The sequence below is a fragment of the Galleria mellonella genome, unplaced genomic scaffold (genome assembly GCF_026898425.1).
Source record: "Galleria mellonella isolate WM207_F2 unplaced genomic scaffold, CSIRO_AGI_GalMel_v1 utg63, whole genome shotgun sequence".
Classification (NCBI taxonomy): domain Eukaryota; kingdom Metazoa; phylum Arthropoda; class Insecta; order Lepidoptera; family Pyralidae; genus Galleria; species Galleria mellonella.
The window spans coordinates 14466126-14494077 of record NW_026442130.1 but is presented as its reverse complement, the minus strand read 5'-3'; the positions used below and the strand labels follow the sequence as shown (position 1 = coordinate 14494077).

The 27952-nt window shown below is 38.3% G+C and overlaps 1 protein-coding gene across 2 annotated transcripts in view; it reads left to right on the top strand.

The window, feature by feature from the left end:
• The window catches only part of LOC113523553 (epidermal growth factor receptor substrate 15-like 1), a 41634-nt gene extending 15053 nt beyond the window's left edge, over nucleotides 1-26581 (top strand). For both annotated transcript variants that reach the window (XM_052899747.1, XM_052899748.1), the window contains 9 exons: nucleotides 757-919; nucleotides 10863-11027; nucleotides 12246-12335; nucleotides 13997-14194; nucleotides 15747-15926; nucleotides 16520-16672; nucleotides 17277-17369; nucleotides 18247-18420; nucleotides 24776-26581. In XM_052899747.1, coding sequence (XP_052755707.1) covers nucleotides 757-919; nucleotides 10863-11027; nucleotides 12246-12335; nucleotides 13997-14194; nucleotides 15747-15926; nucleotides 16520-16672; nucleotides 17277-17369; nucleotides 18247-18420; nucleotides 24776-25582 — 2023 coding nt within the window. In that variant the 3' untranslated portion in view covers nucleotides 25583-26581. The remainder of the gene's footprint in view (nucleotides 1-756; nucleotides 920-10862; nucleotides 11028-12245; nucleotides 12336-13996; nucleotides 14195-15746; nucleotides 15927-16519; nucleotides 16673-17276; nucleotides 17370-18246; nucleotides 18421-24775) is intronic.
• The last annotated feature ends 1371 nt before the right edge of the window (nucleotides 26582-27952 follow it).

The following is a 27952-nucleotide window of genomic DNA, read 5'->3' as shown; positions in this document are numbered from 1 at the left end:
ACAATACAGCCCAAGGGGGCTATTGTTTAGGACTAGTAGATCAGATGGTTAGATATAGGGTTGTTATTTCTCTTGCCCTAATGTATGACGCCGCGTGGATTTTTGGTAAATTGGTAATAGCGTATCGTACATTTCTATGTATGACACTCGGCAGAAGGTGTGCGATAACTGCTCGTGTTGGTAGGTATTGGCGGTCGAAAATACGAGGAATGTAGTCGCTACGTTCCGCCGTCAAAACTGCGAGAGTGGAGGTGTGCTGAATATGGCGCTAGTTTGTGCCCATGTGTGCTTTTTTATTTCTTTTTCATTCTGCCTTGTTGTCGTTGCATAGCGGAGGCTTAAGTTTTACTATCATAGAATAATGATTGTCAAAACAAGTCACTAAATATATATACTGGGATGGTATAAAATGAGACACTCTTCCTTTTCTGTGGGTATCGTAAGAGGCGGCTAAGGGAATCTAATGGTCGAGGGATGGGTAGCAGGATCCATTTTAAAATATCTCCAAAGTCTAACTGTGATTGTTGGCCAGTATGCCAAACGTGGCAACTATACACAGAACCTTTTTGTATGGGGAAGGTCTATGTTTAGCAGTGGGCAATTGATGATTGATGTAATGATGACAAAGTGCGTATGTATAAACGTGGGCTGGTTTCTGATTTGAGTGTCCGATATATTTTGATCGTGACCACTCATAAGATGACCCGTTGTTGGCGTGGTAGAGCGCGGTAGTGAGAGTGGTGTTTGGGCCGGCAGGGCGCTGTGCGACACGGGCGGCGCCGGCAAGCTGTCGCGCGAGCAGTTCGCGCTCGCCATGTGGCTGGTGCGGCGCGCGCTGCGCGGCCAGCCGCCGCCGCCCGCGCTGCAGCCGCACCACCTGCCGCCCTCCTGCCGCCCGCACGCGCACCACCTACACCAGGTACACCACCTACACCACGCACACCAGCCACACCAGCCACACCAGCCACACCAGCCACACCAGCCACTGCACACTCGTCGCGGCCGGCGCGGGCAGCTCGCCGGCTTCATCCCTCACGGGTGCCCCGCCGGTGTATACCGATAGCACAGGCAAAAAAAGAACCACCTGATCATCATGTTGACTTACAATACCATAATTTTTTAAACTACCCGAAACTACATGAAGTTCTTCTAACTTTTTAACATCCATTTCTTCAAGAGACAATACGAGGGTCAAACTGAAAGTCCTTAGAAAATCAAAAACTGATTAAATTTGCAAGTTTTTACCTTTATTTTATCTTTTTAAAGTAGTGTCCATTCACGTCAATACATCGCTGCATCCGGTAGAACCACAGAGAAAAGCACGTTGTCCACTCGTCCTTAGGGATCTCTTCGACAGCCTTCTAAAACGTAGCCACAGCTTCTTCAGCGTCCATTAAACGTTTTCCTCGAAGTTTTTCTTTTATTTTTCGGAATAAATAAAAATCGCAAAGTGCGAAGTCGGGGCTATAAGGCGGACGACCCAGTAGTTCTACGTCTGAGGTCGCCAAATAATCGATCGTTTGCCCGGCGGTGTGCGACGAAGCATTGTCGTGGTGAAGGAGGATCCTACTGTGAGGTCGTTTCCCACGCACTTTTTCCAAAACACATGGCAAACAATTGTCACTGTACCACTCTGCAGTGACTGTTTTTCGACCCTCTAAAACAATTGTCGCGTAATGACCTGTCCTTTCAAAGAACGAGGCCACCATCTTTTTTCCCACGCTTCTACCTCTCTTCACTTTAGTTGGCAACTCCTTGGAAGGAAACACCCACTGACCTGACTGTCTTTTAGTTTCGGGATCAGAACAGGAAATCCAGCTTTCGTCTCCCGTAACTATGTCAAACACAGAATTTGAGTTACCTCCGTTTAATCTTTCATGAATTTCACGGCACCAATCAACACGACGGAGTTTTTGAGCCTCGGTCAAATTATGAGGTAACCACCGGGCACAAAGCTTCCTGACCGCCAAATGTTCACCTGAGTCCTCAGGAATGACAACGCATGGGGGGTATCATGGGCGAAACAGTATACTCTATTATGTCCATGGTACTGCTCATGTCTATAGGCGACGGTTACCACTTTCCATCAGGTGGGCCGTCAGCTTGTTTGCCATTCTAAGTTGTATAAAAAAAGTGTAATTTTTATATATATATATATATATATATATATATATCGTTTCAAACAAATTACACAACTAATACTAAGCTGTTGCAATCACCAAAAACTGAAGTTTCAGCAGTTTTTATTATAATATTTATTATAAATTTTATTTTACAATATAAGAACATTAAAACCACACGCATGTATGGGGTAAACGTTTAGGACAGTGGGGTTTTATGTTAATCGAGAGCCCTTTACGAGTGCGGAAAGTTACCTGTAGAGAGATCATGGAGGATTTTGTGCACTTGACTCATACCAATTCCTAAGTTTGCCCGGATCTGCTAATAGATCACTCTTTTGTACTAACAAAAGACTACTTTATCAAAGGTGGCCAACACTGATGTTATCTTCAGTCGTCGCCGTAGAAGGCCGTCCCTCACGCACATCATAGGTGAGATTAGTGCGATCACGTTGAAACTTATTTAACTAGTTTAATGAGTTTAAACGTACGTTAGTGGCACGAGAAGGGGCTTCATCGTTAAAGGCCAATCGTAGTCTATGATAACTTTCTTGTTGATTTAGATGACATCGAAAGTCATAAAAAATCATCGCACAAAAATTTTCTCGTGTTAAGTTCATGATAACGTTACACAAACTATTTTCAATTTGCCGCCAAACCGTAAAACAAATGACAAACGAATAAATTATATACTCTGTATTATTCGTAAAAAGTTCCATTTTTAAAATTTTAATGTTTTTTTTTTATTATATTGCTTTCAAGTAGCCAGTTCTAAAAATTTTCAGTGTAGCCCTCGTACAACTAATCCTAAACAAACAAAGATAAACAAATGCTGAAATTATATTTTTTATTAGTAATTCATTATGAGAAATAAAAGAGGTCAGTTAATAATAAAAAATGAAAATACAAAGTCAAATACTTTAAGTGCGTATTGCACGACGTTTACTGCGTAACGCTCGGAGCGCGATCTTCCAAGCGACACCAGCTCCGCATACCGCCACCAGCAGGACATCGCGGTAGTTCCAACGGGCTGTAGCGCCCTCCCAAACCACTAGTTTCACTATGCCCGCTAGGTCATCGTTCTGCCAACAACTAGGTAGAAAATTAATATACAGTCCTCCATTATGCTTGAAAAAAAAAATTTTTTTTAATAAAAAGTGAAAAAGAAAAATTAAACAGGTGGGTTACAGTAGCTGTACATGTGTGAATGTTACAGTTTTATTTTATATATTTCATTAAATAACTATCCAACTGATTTTTTTCTTGAGACATTATAAGTCGACTACTGTACTACCGGAGGGAGACTTTGTACAAAAGTCGTTTGCTTGGGTACCTCTGTCCCATTCGTGTTTCAACCGTGAAGCAGTTGTGTTTGCATGGCTGTGTTTCGGTTTGAAGGGTGGGATATGGCGTGAATTTACAGGGGACAGAGGAATAACACCTGAGTCCTCAGGAATGACAACGCATGGGGGGTATCATGGGCGAAACAGTATACTCTATTATGTCCATGGTACTGCTCATGTCTATAGGCGACGGTTACCACTTTCCATCAGGTGGGCCGTCAGCTTGTTTGCCATTCTAAGTTGTATAAAAAAAGTGTAATTTTTATATATATATATATATATATATATATATATATATATATATATATATATATATATATATATATATATATATATATATATCGTTTCAAACAAATTACACAACTAATACTAAGCTGTTGCAATCACCAAAAACTGAAGTTTCAGCAGTTTTTATTATAATATTTATTATAAATTTTATTTTACAATATAAGAACATTAAAACCACACGCATGTATGGGGTAAACGTTTAGGACAGTGGGGTTTTATGTTAATCGAGAGCCCTTTACGAGTGCGGAAAGTTACCTGTAGAGGGCGGTATCGTCGAGTCGGAGGGCAGAGATGACGATGTGATCTCTCGCGGTCAGGTGTACCCGCCCGCCGCTGGTACTCCGCAGTTGTGCTGGAGACACACTCTTGGATCCTAGACGCCATGTCAGCGGTACGTCGCGAAGAGCCGATCTGATACGTCCATATAGTTCATTGATTTTCGAAAATTACCGTGGAAATTAAATCAGATAAATGGTTGTTTACAATCCGAGAAACCTATCAATGGTTTCCATTCTAATCAAATCGTGTTTCATTAATAACTGTCGTGAGTATAACTCTATTATGTGAATATAACTCTATTATAATTATTTCTGTCGATTTTATTGACGTTTTAAATTTGGGGATGCCCAACTAGTTTCGAACTCAGTAGGAGCATATGGCGTGAATTTACAGGGTACAGAGGAATAACACCTGAGTCCTCAGGAATGGCAACGCATGGAGGGTATCATGGGCGAAACAGTATACTCTGTTATGTTCATGGTACTGCTCATGTCTATAGGCGACGGTTACCACTTTCCATCAGGTGGGCCGTCAGCTTGTTTGCCATTCTGAGTTGTATAAAAAAATATATTAAATATATGAAGTATTACCCCGGGCAGCGTATAGTAACTTGTTGTCCTAATGTAGCGAAGACAATGTGCTGCGCGGGCGGCCATTGCCGCGCAGATGTTCGCCAGTACGCCTCAGTAGGGTCTGTAATTCTTCCCTCCAGTCCCAACGTTCCACTAGTTTCACATGGCACCTGAGTTCAAATTATATTATTTAAATATATATACATATATATATATATATATATATATATATATATATATATATATATATATATATATATATAAAATTCTTATTAGCCTTAGTATTATATTAATACAGGTATTTAAAAATTGCTATTACAGTAAGACATAAGTTGGCCGTATGGTCCCAGCATAGAATAGGCCACCCCTTCCTTTCCTGGGGGAAAAAGATTTTTAGTTAGTAATGAGGTCTAATTAGCCCTATTGCTAGCAATATACCCTCTCAGGGCGCCCTCCACGCTTTTCCCCTTGGAAACCATGGTTAATTCTTGTCGAATTCATCATGGTGGGCCAACTGACCTGCATTCATTCTCACCTATCATCTTCCACTTGTGCCTCGTCGGTGTATACCGATAGCGCGGGCGGGGTTACCATTCAATTTTCACCCATTAACAAAAAAAAACCCTTTCCCGTGGGTGTCGTAAGTAGCGACTAAGGGAGGGCGAGGGATGGGCAGCAGCGTCCCTCTTACAATATTTCTAACTAACTGCGGTTACCAATCCGCCTGCCAAGCGTGCCAACTACTGTCAAAACTCCCAAGGGGCAAGCTTATGTTCAGCAGATGTTTTGAAGATGTTCTAAGAGGGACGCTGCTGTCCATTCCATGCCCTCTCTCAGTAGCCTCTTACGACACCCACGGGAAAGGAAGGGGTGGCATATTCTATGAAGGGACCACACGGTATATTTTATGCCGGGACCACACGGTATGATATATGATGAATATGATATACATACATACATACATATCTGTCACGCCTGTCTCCCATTAGGGTAGGCAGAAACAATGGAACGCCAAATGCTTTGATTCAAACAAACCAAACAAATACCAGACGGAGACTTTGTACAAAAGTCGATTGCTTGGGTACCTCTCCCATTCGTGTTTCTACCGTGAAGCAGTTGTGTTTGCATGGCTGTGTTTCGGTTTGAAGGGTGGGATATGGCGTGAATTTACAGGGTACAGAGGAATAACACCCGAGTCCTCAGGAATGGCAATGCATGGGGGGGTATCAAGGGCGAAACAGTATGTGTGTGTTATGTCCATGGTACTGCTCATGTCTATAGGCGACGGTTACCACTTTTCATCATGTGGGCCGTCAGCTTGTTTGCCATTCTAAGTTGTATAAAAAAAAAACCTCTTTCGCTTATTTTTTATAATTAATTAGTTATATTAATATTAATTTACCTTGCACATACTGATCATGATTTCGTTCCGTCTGCCCTGCACGGTCGTAATGCGTTGTATATATAGCGGGAGATACTTTGAACGACACGGTACACCGCCGGGGAACTCTGTGTATTGAAGTAAATTAAAAAAAAATATATATAATTCTTTAAAAAAATCTATTAATTTTAGTTGGTCTGAAAAAGAGCAAACTCCATTAGGAGTTTGCTGTTTATTAAAAAAAAAAAAAAACTGTTCTAATTTCATTTTCAACATAAGTCAATTTCATCATTATCATCATCTCAGCCATTATCTGTCCACTGCTGGACATAGACTCCCCCATAGACTGCCATAAGGAACGGTCCTGAGCCACCTGCATCCACTAACTTCCTGCAATGCATTTGAAGTCGTCACTTTATCCAGTGGGAGGTTGTCCTACACCTGTGTTTGCCCATATGCGGTCGTAACCCAAGAACCTTTATGTCATAAGTCACTTTAGTGCCAACAAATTAGTTTCTTTCGATTAAAGATACAAAAAAAGAAAAAAAAAAAGAATTAAAGAATGAGAAATCTTTCAAATTGTTTAGCTGTTTTTTATAATAATTGCATTAACACTATTTTAATAGGAAAATGATCATATTTACCTTGAAATAGATTCACTATATTATTCTTTACAAGGGATGTTGTATTACAGATTTCTTTCTTATCTTTTAACTAAAAAACAAGTAAATAAATATAATTATTTTTATTTCATTTATTTATTTCAACTTTAATGCACAATTGTATAAGTAAGAGTACATATGGTGGACTTAACACCTAATGGCGTTCTCTACTAATCAACCATGGGGCAATCTGAAAATTAGGCATGCGGTGCATTTACTACTAAAATATGTATAAATATTGTTACTACATATTATATACATAAACTACCTATAAATTACCAATATACTTCCCAACAAATAAATATATATAAAAATTATATTGTAAAGAGAAGTGTGGACTGAAAGACGATGTAGTGACAAAAATTGAAAAAGGAATGTTGCGTTGGTTTGGTCATTCAGAGAGGATGGATGAAAGAAGAATTACGAAAGAGATTTATCGAGCAAGAATGAATGGAGATGTCGGTAGGGGCCGCCCTAGACGGACGTATGTCGACCAAATAGGCGACGTGCTGAAGAAGGGCCAAATTAAAAGTACTCGTAACCGGCGAGCGTGTATGAAAGATTGATGAGTGTGGAGGATGCGAAAGAGGTTTGTTTGAATCAAAGCATTTGGCGTTCCATTGTTTCTGCCTACCCTAATGGGAGACAGGCGTGACAGATATGTATGTATGTATATTGTATATATATATATACACTATAATTCTAATGGCGATAAATTGGAACAGCAGATAATTATCTCCTTAATATAACATTATAATAGAAAAAAAAAAAAACTGCTGGAAATGTAAAGACGACCTGATGCTTAGTAATTGTGATATGGCACATGCCATATCTGCGTTTCCTGCCGACGCGGCCGCACGCACTGCACTCGCTCCACGCGGACCACCAACTGAACAGTTTTAAACTATCCCCCTCTATGAACTGGGGAGCTGATGCGTACGGACCGCGAGACGTATGGGGTTTAACCTGCAATGGTAAAGGGAGGGGATTTTTAGTAACCAGACTAACTTTGTATTCTTTTTGATGCTTAGAATTGCAAAATAAATTGACGGGCCACCTGATGGAAAGTGATAACCATCGCTTATAGACATGAGCAGTACCATGGTCATAACAGAGTATACTGTTTCGTCCATGATACCCCTCATGCGTAGCTATTCCTGAGGACTCGGGTGTTATTCCTCTGTACCCTGTAAATTCACTACCATATCCCACCCTTAAAACAAGGGGGGGAAGGGATTGTTAGTCGGAGGGATTAGGTCGACCTCCACGCGGTTCTCTATGGAAACTATTGTGATTTAATTCTTGTGGAATTTGTCACAATGGGCCAACTGGCCTGACTTCAATCTCACTTATCATCTCTCCCTGGTGCCCCGCCTGTGTATATCGATAGCGCGGACGTGGTTATCATTCCATTTTCACCCACTAAAAAACCTTCAAATTGAAACACAGCAATGCAAACACAACTGCTTCACGGTAGAAACACGAAAGGGACAGAGGTGTCCAAGCAAACGACTTTTGTACAAAGTCTCTCCCTGGTATAACTATAGAATAGCCTAGAATAGCCTAGTACTAACAACGTTGTATATGTCCTTATCACCGACTACATCTAGAAGCACGAGTCCACCGTCCCTGTCTCCCATCCGACACCGGTACACGCCTGCATCACTTCTCGTGACATAGTATATGGTCAAGTGACCATACTTGTCCACGATTATGTTCTCCCTTGCGTCTACTCGATTGAATGTTAGGTTTTGTAGCGACTGCAACGGTTTATATTTTTAGTTTTAGTAAAATTATGTCAATTTAGTTATAAAAGCGTAAATGAAAATATTGTTTAAAACAAACTTATTGATTTTACATGGATACCTGTAACTAGTAGCCATACGGCCATGAGTAACATAGTTATGGCTGTATATTAGTTTCCTTTGGCCAATAAGGGCGAAAAATAGGTCATAACCTTTGCTTCTCAGAACAATAAAAAAAAAAAAACTTCCTGAATTTTCCAACATCAAACACCTCGACAAACCTCGGCGTCTCCCGCATGGGACCATGCCAGCAGTGGCCTCTCGTCAGGCGCCACGCAAAGCCTGCAGTGTAGTGTTACCACACTGCCTTCATACGCGGCCGTACTCGAGGCAGCTTCCTTCGACGATAGGCACATGTAGTACTCAGACTCGGAGATATGTGCTAGCTTCTGCTTACCCTCTGCAAGTAATGGAATTACGATATGAATCAAAGGGCAATCCGTAATAGAGGGAACTCTTTACAAAAGTTGTTTGCACGGATACCTCTATCTTATTGGGGGGAGGAGGAGGGTTTCTTAGTAATCTGGACTACCAGTCCCATTGCTAGCAATATCTGTTGTCAGATTTTCCCGTGCTCTCTTGGAAACTATCGTGCTGTATTCCATATGTATTCATCTTTCCTATCGTCCCTCTTGGTATTCCTCCAGCGTATATCGTTAGCGCAGGCTAAGTCACCGTTTCATTGTTATAAAAAAAAGAACCTCTATTTTACTCATCTTTCTGCTGTCAAGCAGTTGTGTTTCTTCTTGGAGAAGGGGATATAGTAGAGAAATTACAGGATACAGAGGCATATCATCATATTTCTCGGGAATGATAGCGCAGGGATGCTGCCATGTTTATAGGGAGATTATTACCACTTCCCATCAAGTCGACCGTCAGCTTATTTGCCATTATAAGTTTTTTGTCAAGATAGAATGAAGTCTTTTGTAAAACAACAATTAGGCGATATTATTAGGTGTACATAAATAATAAGAAATCTTACTAGAGTACTTAATATTATCTTCTGAATCAAAGTCAAAATAATTCGCGGCGCTTTTATTGGTAAATGCAATTTGTGTTTTATTTTCATATACATTACTTATGTTTTTGATTATTGATAAAATTATAACCAAAATTAAAATGTCGCCTGTCAACATTTTGAATTGATTGATAGAACTGTAATCGTATCAACGCCTTCCTTAATTCAAATTTAATTCTAATTCCTAATTTTCAAATTGAGAATTTTAAATATAGAACAGAACGAACAATGAAGTGAAAGTATAGCCGCATTGCTATTATACCCGTGCTTCAGAAAAAAAAAAACCTTCTGAATGTGTTATTTTTTTAAATGTCGCAGGAATGTCAACGAATATACGAACATTCCAGACAAATTATCATATTGAAGACTAGGCAGCATGGTCTCCGACCTTAGCCTGTTCCACAACCTAACAAACGTACTTAAAAAAAAAAAAAAGAATATACGAACTAAACTAACGAAACGCATTAGTTCTATTATATTATTTATTTTTAGCAATATTTGTTTTTAGCTCTAGTCTACTGATATACTGCTTCTACGTACATACAAGCCTAAGGTAAGTACAAAAAGCTAAAGGCGTGTTCAAATTTTGTTCGCGCCAAAAATTTGTGTCTCGATATAAATTACTTATTGAGCAAAACTTATTACACTCTAAACGATTATTTGAATGACAAATGTGCATGGTGTTATTCGATCATGCACGGGTCACGACTTCACTTTTCACGACTATGTAATGTTAGACATAGTACATTTAAATAATTACACATAATGTTAACAGAGATTTAAAAGAGTATTGTTGAGTTTCTTGCGAACTCTTCTCAACAGGTAACAACATTCCGAACCCTGCAGTAGAGTAAAAAAATATGACGATTTAAAAGTGCTTGGAAACAAGTGTATTTGAATTAAGATGATATGAATTTGAAAGTTTGTAATGCCTGATTATCTCTCTGGTCATGGATAATATCCTTATCACAATTAATCTTCCAGAGGGACTTTCTTACCAGAGGGAGACTTTGTACAAAAGTCGATTGCTCTGTCTCATTCGTGTTTCTACCGTGAAGCAGTTGTGTTTGCATGGCTGTGTTTTAGTTTGAAGGGTGGGATATGGCAGTGAATTTACAGGGTACAGAGGAATAACACCTAAGTCCTCAGGAATGGCAACGCATGGGGGTATCATGGGCGAAACAGTATACTCTATTATGTCCATGGTACTGCTCATATCTATAGGCGACGGTTACCACTTTCCATCAGGTGGGCCGTCAGCTTGTTTGCAGCATTCTAAGTTGCATAAATAAAGATAGAAACAATGGCGGTAGACTCGTTTCAAATGTACTTGGCAGATGTTGGCACGACAATAGTCTATCAGTGGGATAATGAATTTATTTGATGTTATTCAGCAACAGATCGAGCCTGTGAGCCTGGGCCCGCAGCCCACGCCGGAGATGGAGGCGATCGCGCGCGAGGTGGACGCGCTGGCGCGGGAGCGGCTGGCGCTGGAGGCCGAGCTGGCCGCCAAGCAGCGGGAGCTCACCGTCAAGGGCGGCGAGGCCGACAGCCTACAGGTACTGCGGCCGCTCACGGCACTCCCACCTCCAATTTTTTTTTTTTTTTTGTAATGGTTGAAAATGGATTGGTAACCCCGCCCGCGCTATCGGTATACACCGACGAGGCACCAGTGGAAGATGATAGGTGAGAATGAATGCAGGTTAGTTGGCCCACCATGATGAATTCGACAACAATTAAACATGATGGTTTCCAGGGGGAACCGCGAGGAGGTCAACCTGAGAGGGTATATTGCCAGTAATGGGGCTATTAGACCCAATTACTAACAATCCCTTTCCCCCCTCCCACCACCTATTAGTCCCAAAACTTTAGGTAAACTGTTCAGAAATACAAATAAATAGTGGACCTCCAAAGTTGTGCATCCAAATAAAAGGTGATGATTTGGATGAGCCTAATAAGGATAATCCAAAGAGCTAGCAGATGGAGTGATGTTTCATTCATTATCTATACCTACTGATGTTATAAAAATATATTTTTTGTACATTTGTTTGTGATACATAGATAGTTTTTATTACCACTAATAATATTTAAAAAAATCAGCAAAAAAAAAAGAAAATAAAAAACAATTCATTTTGCTGGTCGCTGGAGCTGCCTCAGCTGTTGCTGTATATGCACACTTCCAGCGAGATGTACCTATATAGCGCTGATTTTCAGGTGGCCCCTTAACTCTTTTACCTTTAACATGCGTGCTAATACCCATATCTGGGATAGAAGACTCAATAAAAACGCTTAAAAATTGGGATGGCACTCGAAAATTTATTTAAAAAATACAGTATAATAAGTATATATAGTAAGGTAGCTACATTGTCAGCGAGTTACATTTTATTTTACAATAACAAGAAAATTTACAGTTAGGGAAATACATTCGGCATATTAGGTACTCGAGGGCCAATATATATATGAAATAAATGTTTGAGGAATACATTCGGCGTATTAGGTACTCGAGGGCCAATATATATATGAAATAAATGTTTGAGGAATACATTCGGCGTATTAGGTACTCGAGAGCCAATATATATATGAAATAAATGTTTGAGGAATACATTCGGCGTATTAGGTACTCGAGGGCCAATATATATATGAAATAAATGTTTGAGAAATACATTCGGCATATTAGGTACTCGAGGGCCAATATATAAATATGAAATAAATTGTTGTTTAATATTTAAGACTAGTTGAACATTGTGTTTGAATGGAGTATTTATTGATTGTTACAGAGCGAGCTGGACACTCTGACGGCCACATTAAAACAGTTAGAAAACCAAAAAGGCGAAGCACAAAAAAGGCTAAACGACCTGAAGTCACAGGTGAGCGTTTGATATATTTTTTTTTATAAGTTTTTTATTGGTATTTAACTTGGAAAGCCAGTTAATTTAGATGAGATACAATGTAACATTGATATTGAACTAGAAATAGAGGGGTTAATGGAAAAATGTATTTTTTTTTTGTTTTTGTAAATGGATACCAACTGTTTATTGTTTTTTTTTTCTTTATTAAAAATGTTGAAATATATTCTGCTATTTTTTACTATGGTAGGTAGAACTAATAAAAAATATTTGAAATAGTTAAGTCTAATGAAATGAATGAAGCTTCAAGAAAAGTGCATATTTTGTGGTGTCGGCAGGATTTTTTTTTGATGGGTGAAAATGGAATGGTAACCCCGTCTGCGCTAACGGTACACGCTGGCGGGGCACCAGTGAAAGGTGATGGATGAAAATGAAAACGGGCCAGGTAGCCCATCATGATGAGTTCATCAGGATTTAACCATGATAGTTTCTTGGGGGAATAGCGAGGAGGTTTTTTAATAGGTGAAAATGGCATGGTAATCTCGCCTACGCTATTGGTATACGCTGGCGGGGTACCATTGAGAGGTGATAGGTGAGGGTGAAAAGGCAGGTCAGTTAGCCTATTGTGACGAATGAAATGATAAATTAGTCACGATATTTTTAGAGGGAACCGTGTGGAGGTCGACTTGATATATTGACAGCAATGGGGACTAATTTCCCCATTATTAACAATTCCTTCCTTCCACTGCGGGGAGGTGGATCTGGTTAGGGTATATTGCTAGCAATGGTGCTATTGGACCTATGAATGAATATTTATTTGCAAGAAATATGGTAAATATACAAATATATAAAATAATATTAAGTCCACATGTTTCGCTACAATTAGGCAAAATTTAAAATATTAAATTAACAAGTCTTATAAAATAAAACAATGTGTCGAATACGACCCTGGAATGTGCTATTCATGGACATAAGACAATTGTTTAACAAATTTATTTTTAAGAGAAAAGTCTACGAATATCTTTTGAATAAGCTGTGAAAGCAGTTCATCATCTTCATCATCATCACTTTTGATCTCTATCGTTGTTTATTTGTGTTATCGTATATAATCTATAAGTATGTAGGTATATTTATATATGTATATATATATATATATATTTATTTGTATGTACGTATTTGTATTACATATTTGTATATTTATGTAATATTTGTTTAATGTATTCATGTATGTGTATTTATATATGTTAATCATAATGTGCAGTAGTTCTCCATTGTATGTGTTATAATTTTTTCACCGCATAATACAATTTCTGTTTAGCCAAAGGTTGACTGCGAGAGAATGCTATATAGTATTAAGTCCGTTTTTTGTACCAGATATTTTTTTTTTGTAATGTGGTTGTAACAGACCGTTGTTGGAAAATGTTTTTTTTTGGTAGTTATCAAAATGAAACGGACACTGGCAAGACACTTTTTTAATTAATCTACAAAACACAACAACAACTAACAACTCGTGCACACACGTGTCACAGGGCAATCGTTCGGCGCATGCGCGCCGGCATTGATTCAATCAAATACTAACAGATGGCGCTAGTGGTTACAATTGTAACATTTTACGAGGTGCGAGGTGCGTCGCTTACAGTGGTCAATAAAGAATAAATAAATAAAAAAGAATGTGGCGGCAGGTGGAGAAGCTGCGGTCGCAGGTGGCGGCGCAGGAGGCGGCGGCGGCCGAGACCGAGGCGGAGCTGGCCGCGCGCCGCGCCGCCGCCGCCTCGCTGCGCGACCGCGAGCGCGCGCTGCACGACGAGCTGCGCGCGGCCGACCTGCACGCGGACGCCGCCACCGCCCAGCTGCGCCGCACCGTGCTCGCCGTCAGCCAGGTCTCCACCACACTGAAACCTTCCTCTCCATCTCTATCCACGTTACAAACATTATCCATACAATCCATGAATAGTATTTGTTTGTTTAATTTTGTTTATATTTGTTTAATTTTGTTTAATTTTAGTATTGTCTAATTTTGTGTTACGTTTACTTGTATTTTATTTTGTGCAAATTCTAGTGGCTGCCAAATTACTATTTAAGTATATAATTATGTATTATTTTTGCTGTTTGTTTGCCTTAAATAAATAAATAAATACATACTGATACTTAAATAATGAATAAATAATAACACAAAAAATACGCACCTATCGTGATACAATTTCAATGATTGGATAATATTGTAACAAATTCTTAGACTATTTTTAAAGTGAAAAAAAAAAGTGTTGTCCTCCTCTCTCGTACTTGCTGTGCCCAACAGAGTCCATAATTGAAGTTAAAATGTTATCTACTGATCACATTATGGAATGCAATAAGAAATAAATAAATAAATATAAAGAAGGGGTGACAATACTCTATTGAAGAACTATAGTTTGTTAACCTTTCTGAATCGCGTCTGCGTACTGTTTTCGAGAGTCCTGACCAATCGTCTTACACGCAAACTCGACGACTTAACCACCCGAACGAGCTAAACATAATCCTCCCCCATAGACTGCCATAAAGAACTGTTCTGAGCCACCTGCATCCACTGACTCCCTGCATCGCATTTCAGGTTGTCAGTCCATCTAGTGAAAAATTGTCCTCCACTGCGATTAAACGTACATGGTCGCCATTCAAGAACCTTTTTTTCACCATCGGTTGTCGGTTCTGCAAGCTAAGTGATCAGCCCATTGCTACTTCAGCTTGCTTATCCTTCGGGCTATGTCGATTGTTTTGGTTCTTTTGCGGATATCCTCGTTTCGTATTCTATCTCGCAAAGAGACTCCGAGCATAGCCTTCTCCATAGCCCGCTGTGTAACTTGTAGCTTGTGCGTACGGGCAATCGTGTAGGACCATGTTTCGGTTCCATAACTCATCACTGTTAACATGCATTAGTTAAAGACCTTCGTCTTCAAATTCTGAGGTTCTTTTACCAGAGAGAGATTTTGTACAAAAGTCGTTTGCTTGGGTACCTCTGTCCCATTCGTGTTTCAACCGTAAAGCAGTTGTGTTTGCATGGCAGTATTTCGGTTTAAAGGGTGGGATATGGCGTTAATTTACAGGGTACAGAGGAATAACACCTGAGTCCTCAGGAATGGCAACGCATACGGGGTATCATGGGCGAAACAGTATACTCTGTTATGTCCATGGTACTGCTCATGTCTATAGGCGACGATTACCACTTTCCATCAGGTGGGCTGTCAGCTTGATTGTCATTCTAAGTTGTATAAAAAAAATCTGAGGTATTTTGGATGAACAATTTTATCTCTATACATTTGTTAAATTATTTATATCGAACTTGATAATTTTTATTTTAAAACTGTATTTTACGACGGTATCAAGACAGCGCTACGCGACCACTGAAACTATGGACGTGCAGTTAAAAAAATATTAATTAATGACTTTTTCCAACAGGCGAACATTAAAATAACACATTTAGAAGAACAATTAAGGCTAATAGAGACGGCTTCGGAAGCCCTAGCGGCGAGTACGGCGGGCAGCGTGGCTGCGCACGCGCACCTGACGCTGCAGCCGCAGTTCTCGCAGCAGCACCTCGAGCGCATAGTGCGCGGCGCCACGCCCAGCGATGCGCTTGTAAGTACACAACAATATACATACACACACATGCCTCACATACAGCCGCAGCTCTCTCCACAACACCTCGAAAGCAAAGCACCATAATCGCTGGTACTGTACAAATATGAAACACGTAACGAAAAATATAACAATTACCTTAGTATCATAATTTTATTTCCATTAGAAATTTACAGTATTTCAAAATACAGTTATAAAAAATGGTAGGCATGTCTTAACATATACAGGCATCTTAACCCTTTAAGTGTCGATGAGCGCCATCGTGCTCGTGCGCATTGCAACTAAAAGTGCCACGAGCGTCGTAGCGCTCGTGAAATCAGTCGCTGTTTAGCTTGCTGTAAAAAAAAATATTAAAATTGGATAATTTTTGGAGGAGATACAGTTTTTTTAGAGACAAGGGTAAATGACATCAACACGACAATGATTTCTTTGGTATTTTTAAGTAGATATGAGTAAAAATCAATGGCAGTAAAAGGGTTAAGTTGTAATGTTGCCACATCCGTGACTTTATTCGCTTATACTGTAAAGTAATAGAAACGCTACGATGTTATAAATAAATAAATAACAATATGTATGCGCGTGCGCGTGCGCAGGAGGACGAGCCGTTCGCGAGCGAGTTCTCGTCGATGAACGGGTCGGCGCGGGCGGCCGCCGACCCCTTCGCCGCCGCCTTCCCGCCCGCCGACCCCTTCGCGCCCGCCGCCAGCACCGCCACCGCCACCACCACCACCACCAACCAGATACAGGTACTGCTCTCGTCGTACTCGGCTAGTTATAGTACTTATTAATACCTATTTAGTGTACACATCATTTTATACATCCTATGTGTTACTTTAATGATATCCCGCGGTTTAAGATATCTGTAGTCCCCTGGCTCTGGATAAGCCATTCCCAGTAGACTCATAAACGTGTTTGCCAACGAATCGCAGTTGCACATCAAGTGTTCCATGGATTCAGATTTCTTCCCGCACAGTCTGTACAGTGTGTCCGTTGATAGATTCATCTTTTGTAGTATATGCCTTACTGGCATATGCTCAGTTAAGACACCCAATGTTAGTCTCGCATTATCATAATCGATTCTTTTTAATTTTTTTATTTTCATAAGTTCAAAACCGAAATAAAAAAAATATTTGAGTACACTAATGTTTGCACATATTTTAAATACACAATCGGGATTTAACGCGATGTAACAGTTTTTACAAGTAAGTAGTACCTACATACTTGCTTCTTTATTGCCGACGTTTCGACGTGGATTGCACCAAGCAATCAAAAAGGAATCCACGTCGTTTCCCAATTGTGTATTTAAAATATCGGGTATACTAAGTTCATTTTGCCTTGTCTCATCAACAGGACGGCTTCAGTACGGATCCGTTCGCGTCGAGCGCGGACCCGTTCGCCGGCGACGCGTTCGCATCTACAGACAATACTAAAACTAACAGTGATGTGAGTGCTATTATGTATTTATTTATTTAACTCTTTAATAATAATTGTGCGCCGGTTTCTCTCCCTGGGGCCCTGAACCCCGGCCAACTGTGCTTCTGCCGGGGGTTAGTTGCCATCTCCTCTCATTAAGAGGGGAGATGTGAATTGTGTAGAAATCTAAATAATAATAAACTCTCTATTGCGATATATCAATAGAGATATATACAAGGAGTATTTATATAGAATGTACATATACAAAATTTATTTTTTAATTTATTTAGCGGCCTTTTCGTTGAAAACAATTTCTTACAGACAACCTGACGTAAATAGTAGATAAGTACAGAGTACTTATGGCACCAGAAACAATATATATATATATATATATATATATATATAAAATGACAAACATTTCAAGTGAACTACACTAGCATGAAGTACAGTTTAAAATATATATATACATAAAGGTACATACTTTCCATCAGGTGGGTCGTCAGCTTATTTGCCATTGCCAATTCTAAATTGTATAAAAAAATCCTAACCTACTTTAGTACGCTCTCTTAACTCGCTCAGTACGGTTATTTTTTTTTAAATAAATGATAATGAAATAGCCACCCCTCCTGCGTTAACGGTATACGCTGGTGGGGCACCAGTGAAGGGTGATAGATGAGAATGAAAACAGGCCAGTTAGCCCATCATGATGAATTCATCAGGAATTAACCATGATAGTTTCCAGGGGGAACCGCGAGGAGGTTGACCTGGTTGGGTATATTGCTAGCAATGGCATTCTCAGTCTCCATCACTAACAATCCCTTTCCCCCCGGATAATTTTGTATGTTAGCACACTAGGTTTATAACATTGATTTGGCTTCTGCTATCATAATGTTGTAATTGTTCGCAGGCGGCGAGTGCTGGCGGTGCTGGTGCTGGTGGTGCTGGTGCTGGTGGTGCTGGTGGCGGCGGCGCGTGGGAGGAGGATCCGTTCGCGGTGCTGCACGCGCCGAGCCTGCCGCCCAAGGCGCACAAGGTGCCGCCGCCGCGCCCCGCGCCGCCGCGCCCCACGCCGCCGCACAAGGTACGTCCTGGCCGCATGCCGCCACAAGCTCCTCTTACCCTCCTCTAATATGTACAACTTGCAATTGTCTCAGGAAAATGAAACACCTCGCTAAATAAACAGCTGTTTGTGAAAACCTATAAGGTGCCCGGTTTATGATCCTAAACTGTATCTATTTGCTCTAATGAAGCTCTTGTTTTGCCTGTGAATAAATAAATAAATAAATATTTCAAATGCTAATTCTGAATTTTGCATAATGTTATAGTTTATATAGGGAGACTGTACAAAAGTCGATTGCTTGTGTACCTCTGTCCCATTCGTGTTTCAACTGTGATGCAGTTGTGTTTGCGTGGCTGTGTTTCGGTTTGAAGGGTGGGATATGGTGTAAATTTACAGAGTACAGAGGAATAACACCTGAGTCCTCAGGAATGGCAATGCATGGGGGTATCATGGGCGAAACAGTATACTCTGTTATGTCCATGCTACTGCTCATGTCTATAGGCGACGGTTACCACTTTCCATCAGGTGGGCCGTCAGCTTGTTTGCCATTCTAAGTTGTATAAAAAAAAAATATTATTCATTCATAAGATTATAACTTGATGTTTGAGTTATCTCAAATTATTTAGAGTTGTCACAGTGATTTCCAAAATTTACTATATTTTTTCCTTTTTAAAATACAGTGCCATGAATAATAAGAATTCTAGAATGTTCTTGACTATATATTAACTTAGCAAACATAACGCGAGACACAGCTAGTCCACAATATGGCGAGGTTTTTTATTTTTCTATTGAAATTGCTCTCTGTCAGATTTATTTTTAATATACATTTTAAGCATCAGTTTCTAGTATTTCGTTTGATAAATAATTAAATAAACAATGTCTTGTACAAACTGAAAAATGGTTATAAACCAATAAACCAAACTATGGTAAACTATAACTATTTATACCATGTTATGTAACCATGGTAAACTATTTCGTAATTAGACGAATATAGATTTATTTATTGATTATTTTTTGATATCAATAAATAAATTTATAATAATATGTTTTTATATACCTCATTTATTACTGAACCGAACTATTTCAAGCGAATAAATCGGCTCAGAATACTGAATGGATTTATTTAACTATATTTAGTTCTAGTCAAAGTGATTTAATTTTTTATTTAGTAAAAACTAGATTATATAAACCAGTGGTTCTTAAAGTTTCGATACAACGGAATAATAAAATGAAAATTGTAATAATTAAAAGATGGTGCAAAGACTAAAGTTGCCTATTAGACTCAGAAATACCATCATTTTTTTTTGTCGTTTTCACTCATAATTATGATTTTCTAAGCAATTATTCACATCCTTTGTATCACATCAAATAATGAACACAGATTTAGTTGATTTAGAAGCTATTTTCCTCTCGACAATTCTGATATTGGTTCTCATAACCAACCAATCTATGTTTTTTTATTGGATGATAATGGAATGGTAGCCCCGTCTGCGCTATCGGGATAAGCTGGCGAGGCACCGGTGAGGGATGCTAGGTGAGGATGAAAAAGGCAGGTCAGTCAGCCCATCGTGACATATTAACACTAGAATTAACCACGATGGTTTCCAGGGGGAACTGCGTGGAGGTCGACCCGATAAGGTATATTGCTAGCAATGGGTCAATTAGAACCCATTACTAACAATCCCTTTCCTATGGTTGGGGACCAATGTATGTTAGATACGCGGTAATCCGCCGACTCGTCCACGGAACCCTTTGTCCGAACCCACTTTAAGAACCACTGGTACAGACTAATGTTTGTTTTTCAGATTTATTTAATTTATTATTTGTTTTGATTACTGCAAGTGTTTATTTGCCCCCTCCCGTGTGGTGTGAGTGAGCATGATGATTGCAGGAGCAGCTAAATATTATATTTTTTTCTTAATGTTTTTTTTTTACGCCGCAGAGAAAGTAAAATGTACGTAATGCACTCAGGTGTAATTTTATACGCAGAGAATGGCATTTTATTTTTTATTTTAAATTTTTTTTTTTACGTAAAATGTCAGTCTCGGAGATGATTGTGAGATTTTCTTTGTGAAATATTTATTTCTTGTTTGTAACTAGATTGATATGTATTCAAAGAGATCGAAGTAATAAAAATAAATTATTTTGATTCGTAGATTTATTATTACTATTTATATTATTTAGTAAGAGCAAAGAGGTTTGTTTGTATCGAAGCATTTGGCGTTCCATTGTTTCTGCCTACCCTAATGGGAGACAGGCGTGACAGATATGTATGTATGTATGTATGTAAGAGCAATAGTAATTTTAGCATCAGTTTACTATTGAAGAAAATACTTCTTAATTGTTAAATTAATAAATATATAAATAATAATTAAAATAATATAAAGCCGGCTTCCCTCCCTGGGGCCCTGAACCTTGGCTGACCGTTACCGACTGTTAGCTGACCGAGGGTTAGTTGTCATCTCCTCTCCTTAAGAGGGGAGACGAGAATTTTAGTAAAAATTAAAATAATAAATAATTTCACAGATATTTTTTATTGTTAAAAGTTTCATTTATTATGTTTTAACGTAATAACTACCGGTTTAACTTACGTGTAATTAGATCGAAAAAGCTCGACTGGTTTTATTTGATTTTTATTTGTTCTAATTTTTTATTACAATTAATATATGTATATAATAAAAAAAAATCGAAATAAAATAGTAGTACATATTTTACTTTCTCTGTTTAATAAAAATGCCATTCTCGCTTAACCTTGGCCGAATTTCATATCTGCTTTATACTGTTATAAAAAGTAAAATCGAATATCGTTTAAAAAACATATAAAAAAATAATTGAAATTCTTTTTTTAAAACTTGTAAAAAACATGGCATGTTCGAATCGGTGAGAAACTAATTCCATATTCAAAATGCTCATTCCAAAACAAAATACGACCCGTTGACCTGAATTTCAATGATACAGCCGTTGTAATGTTTTCGACGGCGCGTTGTAAGCAGATATGAAGGTTGTATTGTTTACCCGCTTCGCTTTGCACGCATGTAACACGTTGTGTAATGTAGTGGTCATTCACCTTTATAAATAAATTGGGTTGTAGAACTCTCTTAGCTCTCTGTTTCTTCTTCTCTTAGCTCATAGCTCTTTGTTTATATAACCACTGCCTTTTATCCGGGACTTTGTCCACTCGGCCAGGATATGTTTACTGACCAGATTAAAAAGTAACCTATATCCTTATAAGAAGTATCTTAATATATTTCAAGGTACAGAGGTATAACACCTGAGACCTCAGGAATGGCAACGCATGGGGGGTATCATGGGCGAAACAGTATACTCTGTTATGTCCACGGTACTGCTCATGTTTATTAGGCGACGGTTACCACTTTCCATAAAGTGGGCCGTCAGCTTGTTTGCCATTCTATGTTGCATAAAAAAAAAAAATTAAGCTGTGATAACAAATTTAATTTTGAATTTTAGAGATAGGTTTAAAGAGAAATGGCATTTTAGTATCAGTCCCTGGCAATTTCTTAATAGTGCTTATGTTTTATTTTAGCTGAATTTGACATTTTGACCTTTTTATTTTTTTATAAAAGTTCGCGTAATTTAATTAGATTTTTTTTTATGATTTTATTTCTATTAGCGATCTTATTAAGTTTCGTACTGTTTTCATCACTTTTTTGTTCTACCCTAATTTATTTATGAAGATTTTATATCCGTCGTTTATATATAGCATTTATTTATATATTATTTTCTATTATGTAGCATTTTTATATAAGTAAGGGGAGCTTTATATGTTTCATTATATTTTTTTAAATACTAACTACATATTGGAAAAATATTAATTGGATCAGTTTTGGTACTAAATTAGCAGAATAATTCTATGAAATTAATAAAAAATGCTTGTATCAAAATTGGGCTATTAAATACATCTTGTTGAAATTTTAATTTAAAAATGTATCCCCTTTACTCTCTTTATTTTGTCGGAATAGTTATTATCCTATTATATTTTGCATTATTAGTCTAGAAACATTTATTTTAGCATTTTTTTTAATATAAAACTTATCTATATACATATTATAAAGTGCTATAAAATATAAATATTTGGTGTTGTATACTTTTAGAAAAGTTTTTTAAATATAAAAATAAAAGAAAAAAAATATTTTTTTTGTATATTGTGTGGTCCCGACATAGAATGGGTCAAATATCGGTAATGTCCCCTTCCATGGCAGTCTATGGGGTAGGTCTATGTTCAACAGTGGACAGTTAACGACTGATATGATGATAGTTATTGATTATATAATTTATATATATATATATATATATATATATATATATATATATACGAGGTTTGTCCGGAAAGTACGTATAAAAGTTTTTTAAAAATTTTATTTTACAATTATTCAGGTAAATCAATTTTATCCCCTTCAAAGTACTCCCCCTGTGACATAATGCACTTGTGCCAACGCCGTTTCCACTGTGAGAAGGCTCCTTGAAAGTCCTCTGGTTGTAGGTTTCTCAGCTGCCCCGTCGTAGCTTTTTTTATCTCATTTATGTCCCCCAAATGCCGCCCCCGAAGTACCAATTTGGTTTTTGGGAACAAGAAGAAGTCACACGGGGCCAAATCCGGCGAATAGGGGGGTGTTCGGTCACCGTAATGGAATTTTTACTCAAAAACTCACGGACAACAAGAGAGGTGTGGGCAGGGGCATTGTCGTGGTGAAGAATCCAACGCCCCTCTCGCGCCAATTCTGGACGAACTCGTGCCACACGAGCTTTGAGGCGTCTGAGCACATCGACGTAGAATTTTCCATCAACTGTCTGGCCTGGAGGGACGAATTCTTGATGGACAATCCCCCGAACATCGAACTCTTTCTCGGCCCTCTCTGAATCTTTTTAGCCACTTGTGGACGGTTGGTTCCTTCACAGCATCATCCCCATAAACTGTTCTGAGATCGGCAAAAATTTCACGGCCATTCTTGCCGAGTTTCGAGAGAAACTTGATTACGACGCGCTGCTCTTCAACGGAAGCGGGCTCCATGCCGACGGGGTTTCGTTAAGAGGTAACTTCACAGATGGCGTGACAAGCCAGTTCGCACCGCACGGCGGTCAGACCAGAACTGAAGCATTGTTAGGGACATAAGGAAGGGGTCCTGCGCTTACCTGGCCTCCCCACTCCTCTTTCTCGCATTCCAGAACACTTTTATACGAACTTTCCGGACAGACCTCGTATATATATATATATACTAGCTGACCCCGTAAACGTTGTTTTACCACTTATTGCGAAATATAAAAATCGCGATTAAAAGACAGGGGTTGATCGTAAAACGATGAAAATTTGAAGTTGTGTGTATTTTTCAATGCTAAATCATAATAAAATAAAAATGGAATTTTTTTTAAAAAAAAATTTGTTTTTGGGGAGGATCACCCTTATCACTGAGGGGTATGAAAAATAGATGTCGGCCGATTCTCAGACCTATCCAATATGCACACAAAATTTCATAAAAATCCGTAAAGCCGTTTCGGAGGAATTTGGTAACAAACAGCGTGACACGAGAATTAATAAGATATATATGTCATAAGAGACAGACTTACTAAAATTATACAACATCAATTGATATCAGCTACTGCTCATGCTCGTAGTTGCATTACGTTTTGCCTGGTCTGCTTGTGTGCCCGCCGTCACACATGAAACACCATACTTCCTGTTCCATTAAGAATTGTTTACATTTATTTTACGTATATTTTTATTTATTATTTTTATTTATTACCTCGTTTTCTTCTGAACAGTAACAGTGTCTGTATTATACAATAACTATTTAATATTCTCTAATATATTCTATGGGCTCGGTGTGGTCATTGGTGATATGGTACAAAGGTGGATTTATGGATTACATTTCCTATTCTTCCAATTTTTGTTCGGTGTTTTGTTTTGGGAGTAGCACAAGTGTTCCTAAAAATACTTGTGCTACTTCCACAAAACCTTTGGAAGTACAATTGTTTCCTCATTTACCAAATCTTCAGCATCAGCAAAATTCCTTGAGAGTATTTATAATACTCTTTAATTAATTTAGTGATTTATACTAAACACTAATCTTATTTTAGCCTAAATCCACTTTGAATTCTGTTTAACGCGATTATAAATTTTATAATAAGAGAATTTGCTAAATTTAAAAATAGTTGACCACGTCGCGGCCGGTGTATCATCTAGCATCGACACGTTGACCACTAACATGCTAACCACTGCTCGTGTGCTTGTCCCCACATTGCAGCGCTAAGTGGACGCGGCGGCGGAGCGGGCGACACGTGCGTACACTGTATCTCTCTCCCTCACACCCAGCTAACACACACACACACCCCTCATTCACACAATTTGTGTTGCGTCCAGACCCGCGCCAACACTATGGACTTCACCGAGGACCCCTTCAAGGACTACAGGTACGAGGATCCGTTCAATATAGAGGACCCGTTCGCTGACGCCGTCGACTCAAACAAGACTGACATGTTCACGAGGCCTATGTCAGTGGCCGCCGCGGGCTTCGAGACCGACGACTTCTTTGGGACCACCCCCACCGCTAACGGCACCTTCACGCGCCACGACAAGCGCAGCGGCCGCGCGTCCGCTCCCCCCGTGGCGTACGACCCGTTCGCCACCCGCTCAGACTTCAAGACGACCGCTGCCCCCACAGATACCAACAGCAATACATGGGCGGCGTGGCCGAACGACGACTGGGCGACGGACGACGCCTGGTCCAAACCGACTAGCCCGCCCAAAGACACGTGGTCCGCCAAAAACACTAACTCGACAAGTACCGACTGGAAGACCGATAACTGGGCGAACAAGTCTGAGAACTGGGCGGTGGACTGGGGCTCTGACCACAACAAGAACCTGAACGAAACGTGGCCCTCGAACACGCTGCCCAGCAAAAAAGAGAAGTCGCCCAAACCGGTCAAGTATGCCAGGTCACTGGTGAACACGATAGGCGGGATAGGGCGGAGTAGACAGAATAAAGAAAAGAAGTCGAAAGCGACATCATTGGAGGCCCGCAGCGCTGAGTTCTTGCCGTCAGAGGAGCAGCAGTGGGCGTGGGCGGCGGCCGAGTCTAAAAAGCTGGAGGACGAGGCCGAGGCTAGGCGGAGGCAGGAGGACGTCGAGCTTCAGCTAGCTCTGGCGATATCGAGGCAAGAGAAGTGACCTCGATGCGGCATCGAGCTGGATTTACTCGGTAAGAAAGGTTTGGACGTCACGATGCAGGAGTCGATGCGTTTTTTTGTTCGTCCATCTTTGTTTCACGATTATGTACCTAAATGTACAGTTAATTTGATATAATAGTAAGTGGTCAAAGTAAGAATAGAAGATCGCTGTAGGAAGGCCAATGACCTTGACCTGTCGACAGGTACTTGAAAAGTACAGTTTGCTGTATAATTTGAAAGGAAAATAATTTTGTATATATAACATTTATTTAACTATTAGAATTACTTTTGACAGCTAAGCTAACAATATGGTGGGCAGTTAGCCCTATTCTTACTCTGATCACACTATAATTGTTTTGTATTAAGAAAAAGAGATTCAGCATTCCACGAACTAGACAGTTTTGTTACCATCATCAAGAAGAGACTGGTAGGTCTTGTTTAGTCTGTGCAGCCTCAGATCTTGGGTTCGTATAAATGTCTCGATTGATTGATCTTAATCGAGATATTTTATCGATACCATTTTGTAATACTCGATATGTCACTCGAATTTTGATATTATGCCATAAAGTAATTATTGTTTTTTTTTTGTTAATTTTTATTTCTATGTAAATAAATGTATCTGAAATTAGTTAACAATTATCAAATTTATTTTTTATAATGGCAACACTGAACCGCTTATTTGTATTTAGATAAGGGCGGCACGAGTTAACTTCTGATGGTTGCAACAGAATCGGCATTGACATGTATAGATTAAAAACGTCTTGTTATTTTATTTTTTTTATGCTTTTAATAAGCTTCGAATTAATGTATCACTAGTCAAATTGTCGTAGGGGTCTCAGGTGAATCACAGCATATTACGTGGTAAAAATTAACGTCGCAGCTCGGTACAAAAATGCCGTCGTGTTAAATATTATATATATATATTTACCCACTACAGAGAAATTATTTATTATAAATATATATATATATATATATATATATATATATATATATATATATATATATATATATATATATATATATATATATATATATACTATCATTAAATTGTGTATCAGTCTCTGAGAATACAGTTCGTATTAATAGGAAATAAATTAACAGCTAAATTTTAATAAACAGAATGATGTAGAGAGAATTGATGTAGCACACAAAGCCAGGGACAGCCTATTAATACCTGATTCTACACTGTAATACCTCAGGCATATTTTATGTGGAATTCCTTGTGCTTTAATATTGATGGAGCCATATCTTGTATCACTAATAATAAAGAATTAAACCATAGCTTTACACAGCTCTCGCAAGCAAGTTTGAACTGTGGATATTTGTAATTATTTTTCGTGAAATTCTATTATGTTATGATGCCTTCATAATGAATATTATATTTGTTATATATATATATATATATATATATATATATATATATATATATATATATATATATATATAATTACCTTGAATTATTTAGGTAGTTTTTTATTCCATATGGCGTTTTTTGTCGAACTGTGGCAATTGTAATATTGTTAGTAATTAAAATGAATGTATTATATTGTAATTGTTGTTCTACATCGAGGCCTAATACCTTCAGTGTGTAAAGTCTGATAATTATTTACATTATGTACTAGGGAACATTCACGATTGATATTGGCGTTTAAGTGGGAAATTAAATGATTTATATAAAATGATATGCTCATTATATATATATATATAAATATATATGTATATATATATATATATATATATATATATATATATATATATATATATATATATATGTATATGTATATGTATTAAATTATGTAATTCTTATTTTAAAAATTACAAGCATTTAATATTATTAATATGTTAAATATTGAAAATTTTGTTCCTAGTATCTTTTATATGGTTTTTTTTATGGTGTAAATCAAGAGAATAATCCGTTTAAATGCCAATAAAAATCTTTGCGTATTTTTAAAAGATTATTGAATATATAAATAATCCTAATACTATGCAATTGCAATACATTAATTGTTTTGCATTCATTACGTTTTACATAGAAAATAATTATGCATATAATATTTCATTATAAATTTGTACTCGATGAAAAGTTCATTTGGATTGTTTTTTTTTTCTCCGACTGGCCGGGAGTCATTGGAATCCAAATTACGAGGATGTAATTCAACCTGCGAGGGCATATATATTTTTATATGCACAATATATTATCCTAACGCCCTCTATAATCAGTCGTCAGAGGGGCAGAAACTGTAAAAATTCCGTTCAATACATTTCAATAGCCTTCCGGATAGACAGTTCGGTCACCGTTAATTTACATTTTATTCTTTGTGGTTACAATTTAAAGTGTACTGTTACACAGTCTATGTGTAAAATTATTTAC